Genomic DNA, 12723 nt, shown 5'->3' on the forward strand with positions numbered 1-12723 from the left:
CTCTGTCTGTGTCTGTCTCTCTCTCTCTCTCTCTCTCTCTCTCTCTGTCTCTGTCTCTGTCTCTGTCTCTCTCTCTCTCTCTCTCTGTCTCTCTCTCTCTCTCTCTCTCTCCCTCTCTCTCTCTCTCTCTCTCTCTCTCTCTCTCTCTCTCTCTCTCTCTCTCTCTCTCTCTCTCTCTCTCTCTCTCTCTCTCTCTCTCTCGCTCCTACCATCTACACACACTGTGGTCCTATTTCTCTCTATCATTCTTTGATTTGCCCCACATGGTCCAATGGCTTGTCATTATGATGATATCATTATGATACATGGAATATGAATGCATGGCTTCAGATTGTTGAAGATTAACACAGGCTTGATGATGATGATAATGATGATGATGGAGTCTCATGACTTTTGATTGGTGGAGTTTAACAAGTATCTAACGATGGTGTTCTATAAGTGGAACATAACGCAAGCTTGAAACGCTTTAACAAGAAGCAGTGCTTTTGAAGAGATGAACAGTGTTAGTGTCGCCCGGCTTCATACAAGCGCTCCGAAGTCTGTGACTCCGTGATCTAGTTGACTGGCTCGGATGGCTCTGGTGGGTCCGGGTTAGACTCCAGGCTGCCGTAGAGATCTTAGCATCGCGGCCTGTCAAACTTGCATGCCTGCACTATATACCACCACCCTTTCACAAACCCCCATCACACTGGATACAGGCCAGCTGCACCAGCGTCCCCAGAGACGTGTCCTAACCACGGACTGGAGCCCAGTGAAGGTCCATCTCTTTCCCCTCTGACAAGGGAATATAGGTGGTGGTGTTTGGTTCTCTTTCTCCTCTTTGCGGAGGTTGGCCAGTCAGAGCAGAGAAAGAGAGAGGGAAGAGAAAAAAAACAGTGTTGTCAAGGCAGTTGTGAGACAGAACAGAACACCTCAAATAGACTTCAGGAGAGGAGAAAAGAGGAGGAGGGGCTTGTGATGGTGATGATGGTGATGGTGGTGGAGGTGGTGGGGGTGGAGGAGGTGATGGGGGGAGATGGAGGGGTTGAAATGTGCTTGTCCCGATAAGGAACGAGCACAAGGGGTTTGGTGCCGGTGGCGTCGACGGGAGCTGAATAAAACCTCGCATTATGCAGACAGATCTGGTGTGTTTATCTTTGTTGAGGTCGCTGAGGCACCCCGAACGCTGTCTCATGAGAAGTTCCTAATGCAGAGATTTTATGCAGACTTTTAAACTTTACCAACTACGGTCTGTACTTAAACCTGACATTCACGGACATTTTCTGTTTGTCTCTGTCTCTATTTGTCTTCTCTTCTCCCCACCTCTCTCTCCACCCCTCGCCCCCGCCATCCTTCCTTCCTTCCTCAACACTCTCCTTCCCTCCATCCTTCCCTCTCTCTCCCTCTCTCTCCTCCCTCTCCCCCCCCTCCCCTCCCCTCTCCAGAGAGTTCAGCAGTAAGTCCTTTGAGCAGACGCTCGCGGTGGATCTATGCGGTACTGCAGGTAAATATCTCCCCTGGTCATTTAAATTCTGGAGCCGTCTCTGGTCGAACAATGCGGATTCATCAGAAACCGGACACACCTCGTGTGAAGGCCACTGTCTTAATATCCAATCTAACAGTAAGATTCTACATCGAGTTACACAGGAGAGCACTTATACTATACAAGTACTATATGTTGAGGTTTAAAGGTGAGTAATTGAGAACTACATTCAGATATACAGAAGAGCAGTAGATTGGTAGTACTACTCATGGACTACCTGTTCCGTTACACAGAAAGGAGTATAAAATATATGATGATTTAAGTATATCTGTACTCGATACTCAAAGGAGTAAGAGTAAGAGAGGAATACAGTATCCAATCAAAGTATACTGTATATTTATAGGCCTATATTGGTTCTTTGAACATCCTTACTGTACCGACAGCGATATATTGTTTCACCTTCTTCCGCAAAATGTACTTATTGCGTGTCGCTTTGGATCAAAGCGTTTGCTAAATGTAAATGTATATGCTAGTTAATCATAAATAATAATTCATACATGATAACTATTTCTTCAGATCATACATCATACATATTTACATATTTCATCTGGTATATTATTTCAGCCAAACAATAGATTATCAAATTGTTGTACTCTTCCGTTTTCAAATGTTAGCCTTTGTAAAATCGATATCAAATGACCAAGCCTCATTAACATATGCCCCTCCCCCTGCAGGCCTGACTCCGCCCACCACCCCCCCTCACAAGCCGGTGGAGGACGAGCTCTTCAAGCCCGCGGAGGGAGTCGGGGGCAGCGGGGGGGACTCCCCCACCACCTCCACCTCCTCCACCACCTCCACCACCACCTCCGGGCCCGGGGCCCCCATCCGGGGCCCCTCCTCCTGGCTCCCGCGGGGCCCGCACGCCCGGAAGCTCCCCGAGCAGACGGAGCTCTACGCCCAGCTGCGGCGCGAGGGCCCCGACGGCGAGGGCCCCGGGGAGGCCGAGGGGGGCGTGGCCGGGGTCCGCCGTCCCTACGGCGACCACGACTACTGCGCCCTGACTCTGGGGGAGAGCCGCAAGCGCAGCGCCGCCCTGCTGGGCGCCATACTGCGGGCGCGGGACGGACCACAGCGGGTGGGGGGGGAGGAGGAGGAGGAGGACGAGGAGGAGGTGGGGGGAGGAGGAGGAGGAGGAGGAAGGGCATCAGGGAAACTTCAGGAAGAGCAGCAGCAGACGGCGGTGATGTCCCACCGCCAGACGCACGCGGCCACGCCGCCGGCGTCTGAGGAAGAGGAGGGCGAGCGCTCCTCTTCCTCCCGCTCGCCCTCCCCCGCGATGGACTCCTCCCCCGGCTCCCCCGCAAGCAAGATGGACGCCAGGTGAGAGAAGGAGAGCAGGGAGGACAGACTAAAGGCTCTGCTGCATTAGGAGGGAATTTTCACTTTTTTTTTGCCGCAGTTCATCTCTCCTGGTGTCTGACATTTAAACATTACCCTACCGCGCTCGCTTGTTCTCTCTCTCTCTCTCTCTCTCTCTCTCTCTCTCTCTCTCTCTCTCTCTCTCTCTCTCTCTCTCTCTCTCCCTCTCTCTCTCTCTCTCTCTCTCTCTCTCTCTCTCTCTCTCTCTCTCTCTCTCTCTCTCTCTCTCTCTCTCTCTGTTTCTATATATCTCGCTATGTATAAATGTTTCTCTCTGTCTGTTCCCTCCCTCTCTCTGTCTGTTTCTATGTCTCTCTGTCTCTGTCTGTATCTATTATATTTGGCTCTCCCTTATTCTCTCCCTCTCTTTCTCTCTCTCTCTCTCTCTCCCTCTCTTAATAGTGAGGTGATGGAAGGCTGTCCTGCAGACAGACAGAGGAACAAAGCCAAACCAGACGAGGTAGAATCCTTGATAACACACACCTGCTACACAATGCTCCGCTATGCTGCTCTATGCTTACCTACACCAGGCTATTCTAACCCTGCCTTGACCACAATTATTCACATATCCATAATCTGATAAGCAGTCAAATTAATCATATTCATGTTCACCATTATAAGCATTACCATTATTCATAACGTCATAAGAATTCATAATGTCACTTTATTAGGCTCACCTCTTCTTGCATCACGGTTGGTTCACAGGAAATTACATGAGGTGTTGATCAGGAATTTTTCTAAAACGCTGTAATCCCTTATTAAAATAAAACACATCAATAAGTACACATGTCAACGTCAGCCTCCATCTCTGTGTTCCGAGAGCGAGCGAGAGAAGTGTTTTAAATAATGACTCCTGTCGGGGATGTACGATCATTATTCAGAACGCCTGTCCGAGCATTCTCGCTCCCATCGTGCCACACCTTTGTGTCTCCCCTCCTAAACCTGCAATGTCATCTGTCCCCCCCGCCTGTTGCCATGGTTTCCCTGTTACCAGGACAACTGCCAGGTGTTCTACATCCACAACCTGCCCAGCAGCGTCACGCACAACATGCTGCGCAAACGCTTCCAGGTCTTCGGCTCCGCACAGGACTGCAAGGTCATCATCCGCAACGAGTGAGTCTGAGCCCCTACCTGGCTGACTGACTACCTGTCTGACTGCCTGTCTGACCCCCTACCTGTCTGACTGACTACCTATTGGACTGGCTACCTGTCTGGTTGACTACCTGTCTGACCGACTACCTGTCTGACCCCCTACATGGCTGACTACCTGTCTGACTGAATACCTGTCTTACTGACTACCTGTCTTACTGACTGACTACCTGTCTGACTACCTATCTGACCACCTGTCTGACTGACTACCTGTCTGACCCCCTACCTGGTTGACTACCTGTCTGACGGGCTTCCTGTCTGGCTGACTACCTGTCTTGTTGACTACCTGTCTGCCTGACTACCTATTGGACTGGCTACCTGTCTGGCTGACTACCTGTCTGCCTGACTACCTATTGGACTGGCTACCTGTCTGGCTGACTACCTGTCTGCCTGACTACCTATTGGACTGACTACCTGTCTTGCTGACTAACTGTCTGGCTGACTACCTGTCTGGCTGATTACCTGTCTAACTGACTACCTATTGGACTGGCTACCTTTCTGGCTGACTACCTGCCTGTCTTACTCCCTCGCTGTCCGGCAGGATGTCTAGCTTACCTACTTACCTTATCTACTCTGTCTGGCTGATTGACTTGGTCAGTTAGTTTGACTATCCGCCTGTCCGTGTCACAGTACAGAATCTCAGTATTCTGTGACAGGATTTCAAGCTGTTCCTTAAAATGTATTTGCATGTGAAGCAATTCTGACTGACCCTCTCTTTCTGTCCCCCTGTGTGTGTGTGTGTGTGTGTGTGTGTGTGTGTGTGTGTGTGTGTGTGTGTGTGTGTGTGTGTGTGTGTGTGTGTGTGTGTGTGTGTGTGTGTGTGTGTGTGTGTGTGTGTAGAGAGCGTTGTGGGGTGATTAAGATTCGCCAGGGAAGCTCGGAGAGACAACGGAGAGAGGGGGAGGCTGCTTTCCAGAGCCGAGCCAACGGTCTGCCGAGACTAAGCAGAAAGCGCTACATCGACCTGGGTAAGACCAACACACACACGCTCATCTTTATTTATAAACTAATGCATGGACATACACACAAACACATACACATCTATATTCAGACACTAAATCATACACATGCACACAAACACATACACATCTATATTCAAACAATAATACACACACACAAAGCTTATACACTAACACACACACACAGACACACACTAACCCACATGCGCAGAAATAGGCCTTTCACACCTGCACTGAAAGTGAGACGTTTTAGGGATAAATCCCGATGGGGGGCGGTATGTGTGAAGATGAATGTCACAATACGCCCCTCCGGAGTTGAATCCACCCGGCCCCGAGTGTAAAGTCTGGAGAATCGGTGAACAATTCACAACCAGCGAGTGCGAGTTTTGCTGACGCGTCGATGACGTTTCTATCATGCGACCGGAGTGAAACGGGATAAGACAAAGGTTGAAGAAGAACGGATAGAGACAGAAAAAATATCTCTCTTCTGTTTGTATTGCGAATATGTCTAAATAAATGCAGTTTTTTGATATCACTGCAAGAGTTGGTAGCCACGCCCGCCATCTTAGATGCGTTGTAAACAAAACACTACAACCTTTGCTGCATACGTCCTGCCTCTGACCAATCTACCCAGGTCCCACCCTTGCCTGAAGTATACAGAGTATCTCCAATAAGTGGGAACACGTCTGATGCGCCTTGTTCCTACACACACACACACACATACTAATCCACATAGCCACATCCACACTCATAAGCACTAAAGCAGATACACACAAATGAAGACCGACAAAACTCATACAACTTGGTAAAAGGCACATACACACGAACACACTCATACCAACTCTCATACTTACACACTCTAAAGCACAGACAGATGCATGCAAACACACACACACACACACACTAACTAACACACACACACACACACACTATAAATACCAATAACAACATGCAGGTCAACTAGCCATAAATAATTTATCTGTTTGCTTCAAAGTGAAAGCACTTTTAATGGAGCCATTAGCCGTCAGCAGTTTGTGAGCCGTTCAGCTGCTCTCTATTTGATCTCAATCAACAGCAGCTCCACACTGATCCACACTGATGATGTAATCAGATAATGCTATGATTCCTTCACACTCTCGGTCCTAGGTGTGTGACTGGTGCATTCATTGCCCTGCGGTGAATCACAAGCACCAAAGTCAACAAGAAGTCCACGCTATATTATGTGTCGCAAAAAAAAGAAAAAAGCTTAACTAACGTTCTCCTGTGTGTCTCTCCTTCCTCTTCTTCTCCTCCTCCTGCTTCTTATTTGTCTCTCTTGCTACTCCTCCTACTTCTCGCCTCTTCTCCACCACTCCCTCTTATGTATGATCCTTCTCTCCTCCTCCTCCTCATCCCCCCTCCTGCTCTCTCTCTCCTCCTCCTCCTCATCCCTCCTCCTCCTCCTCTCTCTCCTCCTCCTCCTCACCCCTCCTGCTCTCTCTCTCACTCCTCCTCCTCCTCCTCCTCCTCCTCCTCCTCCTCCTCCTCCTCCTCCTCTCTCTCCTCCTCCTCATCCCCCCTCCTGCTCTCTCTCTCCTCCTCCTCCTCCTCCTCCTCTCTCTCCTCCTCCTCCTCACCCCTCCTGCTCCCTCTTTCCTGCTCCTTTCTCTCCTCCAGACGAAGCCGGCCCGGGCCCCGTGAAGAGCAAGTACGACGCTCTGGACTTTGACACCCTCCTAAAGGAGGCGCAGAAGTCTTTGCACCGCTGACGGGCCTCCCGACCTCTGACCCCCCCCCCCCCAGACCGATCCCCTCCTCACGGCTGGCCTTAGTGACCCCCGACCCCTCCAGCCCTGCTGCCTCGACACCGGGCCCGCACGCTCCTCCGTCGAAGGCACCCTCGCAAAAGTTGTTTACATTTTTAACATTGGAATAAAAAGACGAGAGAGACCTAGTTTAGAACTTTTCTTTACTTTCCCGCCGGAGGACAGCGTTTAAAAATACGAACGTCAGAAGCCATGGAGAATTAAGGAGCAAAAATGATACGATGGAAGAGGTTTGATTTTTGAGAAAAAAAAGCAATGGTACAACTTCTACTGCTACTACTACTAAACTACTACTACTACTACTACTACTACTGCAACAACGGCAGACACTTTTTTTCCTGTCGTTGTGCGACGGTCGACGACAAAGCTGCTTCCTGTTGTCTGTGTTGGTGACTTCATCACCCCGCGCCAAAGAAGGTTGGCGGGGCGAGAACCTTTGTGTGGCGTAAATACCTTGCTATTCCCGCGTCGCGTCTTGTTGGTCACGTTGGTCTTCGTGGTTTGTGTGCGTGTGTGTGTCCTCACGTGTGTTTTATTTTTTTCGTAAAAAACACACTCTCTGGTCACGCCTGGTGAGACCGCGAGCTGTGTTTTGCCTCAAAGTAGTGACGTTGTGGAGAAAAAAACAACTTTGTTTTAGCAAAAGGAAAAAAATTATCGATGTTTTCAAAAATTTAAACGAAAAAGATTTATAACTGTGTGTGTGTGTGTGTGCGTGTGTGTGTGTTACGGACAATGAAAATTCTGAAATCAACAAAAAAAACATTTGACTTTAAACGGTTTACACATCGAAAACGAAGAAGAAAAAAAATCATCTTTTTTTATTTTTTGTAACTGTAGTGCTTCCTTGATTTGATCTATGCACTGTACGGAGGTAGAAGTTTCTGCTGTCCTCTGACGAACCCTTTCCTTCTTGTCTGCAAACGCAACCCTCAAAATGGCTTCTTCTACTGGCTCTGGTATCAGGTTGCATACAGCGGACTCTACTAGGTGCATGCGGTGTGCACAGAAGGCCCAGAAGTTTTGTCAAATAGCACTTATTTTACCAAGGTCTGTAAATAGTTAGACCGTCGATGTCAAACATGTTAAGACGTTGTTGTTTTTTTCTTTCTTTATTGTATTTGCCAAACTGCCATTCCCTTTCAATGCTGTCAAAAATATCCCCCAAACACATCTGTCACTTACAATCAGAATACATTGAATACTAAAGGACTTCTATAGAAATTATAAATATATATATTAATATATAAATTAATCAGTTTACTATAACAATGTCCATTTCCCTCACCTGATGGCTGGTCTTTGATGCACCTTTTGGTTTTGGTAGAGTCTGACGTACACACACACACCTGATACCGCCAGTAGACGTTGACCATGGGAGGGGGGGGGGAGAGAACCCAGGAGAGAGAGCCATGTGTTGGATAACAACACCAAAGGGTTCTGGGTGAGAATCGTGACCTTGTCGTGACCTTGTTGTCCAAGAGGTATTGTGTCAGCTGAGTTTCTCTACCTCACGTTCATCTCCACCATCTCCACCTCCGTTCCTCTCCTCCATGTCTAATCCCGTTCCATTTATTTGTCCTGTACTCCAATACCCCCTCCCCAACGCTCTGGTTCTTCCTGTAAGTTTCCGGAAAATGCTTTTGCTTTTCCATGTTTTTTGTTTGACCAAGGTACAAGGACTGAAACCCATGTTGATGTTATATAGCCACTTAATGAAGGGGCCTTTCTCTCTTTCTCTCTATTCCCTTTCTTTCTCTCTCTCTCTCTCTCTCTCTCTCTCTCTCTCTCTCTCTCTCTCTCTCTCTCTCTCTCTCTCTCTCTCTCTCTCTCTCTCTCTCTCTCTCCCCCTCCTCTTTGGCCTCATCGTTAATGGTTTTCTGTGGCTAGCATGTGCGTATCTATCCTGAGTGTTGTGTGTCTTGTGCGTATCAGAGTTAGAGCTGCATCTGTTCCCAGGCCTCCCAATTCATCCACACCCCATCTCCATGTTATCGTGTTCAGGGATCCCTGCGTCCCTCGACAGCACAGCCCAACTCTATCTATCCACCTATCTAGCAATCTATATCCATCTATCTATTCACCGACTGTACCTTTTCCCAAGTATGTCACCGTTGGCGTAACAGACACCCACCCACTTTGTGTACAAGTTGTCCCCCTGCCCCCACCACCACCCCCACCATGCCACCCTTCTATCTAATCAACCCCTCGGTAACACACACGAAAAATTGAATGTTTACATCTCTCGATTCTCGTTAGACTTTCTTAGAGACACACACTAAGTACAAAGATGCCTTATTCAGGACGCGACATGTAGGCTGATTTCTCAAAAAACGAAACAAATTAAAATATTACAAATTGGTTGAATTACGAATTGATTGGAAAACACCCAAAGTGAAAGTCGTTTCGCAATTAAAAGTAATTGACATGGATCAGTTCTACCAGAATGGGTATTTGTGCTTAGTTTGTACACTGCTAAAAGAGTGAAGAGAGGATACGCTGGTTTACATATTAAAAAAGAAACAATATATTATAATATATAAATATATATAATGTGTATATAGCACTATGCCTCATTGTAAACATTTAAAAAGATGTAAGTGTGTTTTTTTAAAGGCGGCGGGTTAGGATTGTTGATTATCAGGAAACTTTGGACTTGCGCTAGGAAGTTAGAAGGAGTTCAATACAGGAAGGAATTTAAGGGAAAAGGTTTTTGTTTTCACAATAAAAGTCCACAATATTTGGGAAAGCATGAGAGGCGAGAGGAGTTTCCCTTTAGACTGTTGTACTAGAAAGTTATTTTTCTTTGCCCATTTTTGAAACGATATCGGTTTGTCCGTTTATTTTTTTCTTTAAAAAAAAATCAATTGATGCAATAGCTACTAATCGTATCTAATTAACAGCTTTTACAGATAAAGGTAATAATGTACAGTGTGGTGTATGGTAGTTGAAATACAACTTTGGGCAAACCTTGAACTGCAAATTCTCTAGGCTACTCTGGTTAGAAGGCTGTTAAACATACGAAAAAAATCCAAAAAAGAAAAGTACCGGACGAATGTTAATGGTTACGACATTTAGACGATACACCTGTACAACATGTATGACTATACTCTTGCACAAAAGAAAAACGCCCCAGGTAGTGAAGCATTTGTTCACAATATATATATTGTTTTTCATTGAAGGGAAACTTGTAACTAGATTATTGCCACATTTTGATGGTGCACAGGTCTGTTCAAAGTCTAATTTAGTTGTGTCAGAGACAATGGTAAATATGGTAACTCACGTCTACACGTATGACTGCTATTGGAACACGAGAGGAAGAAAAAAAAAAAAAGGATATTAATTGTAGATGTTATAGTGTTATGGTTAACTACAGCCCCTGCTGAAGGTAAGAGTCTTACTCGGTACAGTGATGGCCATTTTAGAAGACCCCTCTCTCTTCATTGGTGGATTTAATTATTTCGGCTCCTCTCCAAATGTAAGTTCCATTTTAGAGCTAGCTAGGATTCTAAAATCAAAGCACTGGCTGTCATTGGCCACGGGAACAATCTGTGTGTGTGTTTTGTGTTTTTGATGAAGAGGGGACTTCTAGGGTGGATCCTGCTCTGCTCCTTCTCTGAACGGTGCATTTATTGTGCTGGAGGTGAAGACATTTTAACATCTTCACTCTCATGACAAGCCTTAAAACTCAACTGGTGGGGTGCAACGACTCCAATTCCAACTCCTGTCCAAATCAAATCTGGTTTTCTTGTTCCTCAGTAATGACTGACGTTTTTTTTGTTTTCAATACAGCCATAATATAAAATGAAGCTATATACATATATATGAATATATATATATATATATTTATGTGTTGGTGTAGATATCTAGATGATTATATACTTTCTTATAGAAAATCTTTGATGTTGACCATTTTTCCTGCGTGTCATGAGAACACGTCGACACATTTAAAAATGGCTGCCATCCCGGTTTGGGAGCCACTGGCACCTGAACCCAAAAATATTCTCCTTCCACAGGGAGTCCTCTTCCAATGCAATACATTTTATTTCCACTTCTCAGTTATGGTTAATGTTGAGAGAGAGAAAAAAGAAAAATGTTTGTGGCAAGTTGACCAAAAATAAACAAATAAATACATCCACAGTAATAAAACAAAGACAACAAAAAAAACGTTTGTCAACAGCTTTCTTTGTTCACATGTTTGCTGGCTTTGTTTTTAAAAGATGCCACCAGAATGTTCTCACTTAGACCCACCAAAACCAACGTTTTAGGGACATGTTTTTCTCTTTTTCTTGTTTCTTTATCGTTTAAATATAAGGAAAAAAAATATGTAATCTGTCTGCTAGCTGTAGGAACTGTTTGATCGCGACGATTTAGCTTTGCAATACAGGCCAATCTCTGGCCAATCAGAATTAATTTAGCAGATCACATGTCGTCCAGGCTTCCCTACATACGGTTGCAATGTTTAGAAACTAACTGATAACTTGTCTTGATGGTACAGTTGATGTGAGCCCTCAGAAGGGACTGCAAGCTATCGTCTATAGCTAAATGTCGGTGGGTATTATGGTGGAAGAGAAACAAATAATATATATAAAGGGCATAAATTCTTCTTTTCTTTTTTTTTTTTCTTCGCTGTTGATTTAATTGTCTATTTACATCTAATGACTATCAAAGATACAGACGTGATTATTTTCCTTTTTTAACTTAGTTTTTGGTAAGACAAAAAAACAGTAAATACTGCTAGTAATATTTTATATTTTTACATATATTGGTTTTATTCTGCGTTTTTTTATTTATATGCCTCTTAGTTTGGATGTATTTTAAATTGTGTTTTTTTTCTCGTTTCGTGTGATTTCATATGTTCAGAATGTGGAGAAAATGCATTTCAGTATTTTTGAATTGTTAAAATCTAGTTTCATAGACGCGCAAGTATCTGATGTTATATTATAAATTATATTTTAATTCGTGTAAATAGTTTAAAACAGAAGACTATGACTTCCGTTTAAACTGAATACATTTCTCTTCAGAGATTGTTTACATTAAAAAAACTGTAGAAATGTGCTCCTCATATACTGTATAAAGTACATATATTCATTCAATTGCCTCCAAAAAATAAAACCCTAATGAGCAAAGTTCTAGTGGTGTTATTATTCCAACAGAATTTAAATATCATTCACATGTACTATTTATATATCGTAAATATTTGTTGTTTACATAACATGAGTATGTATCTGTGGACAACTTTTGTAAATATATAATATGCAAACAATATTTAAATATTTGTTTATCTGTATGTTTTTATAAGTTCTTATTTGTTTACGTCACATTTGAGTATTTTGTTATTGAAGTCTGTGTGTGTGTGTTCGACCTTAGAGTGTGCGAGTGTTTGTGTGTTTTAGTGTGTGTGTGTGTGTGTGCAGTTATACCCTTTGGTTCAATGTCTCCCTGATTAACTAGTTCCAGGTAACATGGCAGGTCATTTTATGCCTGATTAAACAGGCAATCCGCCCGGCAACTGTGATGCAGATCAGAGAGGGGGGAGGGGGGTTGTGGGTGCAACATGGTACATAGTAGAACACATCAACTCATCACTGTCATAGGGTACGCCTCATATCAACACAAAAACCAACAGGATACAATGGCTTTAGCTTGTAGGGCCAGTGTTTTCACCACCTGTTGTGAGAATCTTAGTTTATTACAGGCCATTTCAGGTATATATATATATAGATGATGACTGTAATAGGCATGGAATTTATCATTTTATTGGCGTTGGGGCTGTTTATTCAGATGGAAAAAATGCAGTCGGATGAGAGAAAAGATTCGTCAGCTATTAGTGAGTTTAATTCTTCTGAATATCTGCGTCTGAATGAGAAATTTTGATTGGGAGACCGCTGCAGCTAATTTCTGAAAAATCGGGGTATCTCTTATACCT

The 12723-nt window shown here is 44.5% G+C and overlaps 1 protein-coding gene across 1 annotated transcript in view; it reads left to right on the forward strand.

Moving 5' to 3' along the window:
• Nucleotides 1-11927, forward strand: part of ppargc1b (peroxisome proliferator-activated receptor gamma, coactivator 1 beta) — a 70403-nt gene extending 58476 nt beyond the window's left edge. Inside the window, exons 7-12 of the mRNA XM_030367850.1 lie at nt 1425-1483; nt 2197-2842; nt 3284-3341; nt 3876-3994; nt 4871-4998; nt 6646-11927. Coding sequence (XP_030223710.1) covers nt 1425-1483; nt 2197-2842; nt 3284-3341; nt 3876-3994; nt 4871-4998; nt 6646-6737 — 1102 coding nt within the window. The 3' untranslated portion in view covers nt 6738-11927. The remainder of the gene's footprint in view (nt 1-1424; nt 1484-2196; nt 2843-3283; nt 3342-3875; nt 3995-4870; nt 4999-6645) is intronic.
• The last annotated feature ends 796 nt before the right edge of the window (nt 11928-12723 follow it).

This window comes from Gadus morhua, chromosome 10 (assembly GCF_902167405.1).
Source record: "Gadus morhua chromosome 10, gadMor3.0, whole genome shotgun sequence".
Taxonomy (NCBI): domain Eukaryota; kingdom Metazoa; phylum Chordata; class Actinopteri; order Gadiformes; family Gadidae; genus Gadus; species Gadus morhua.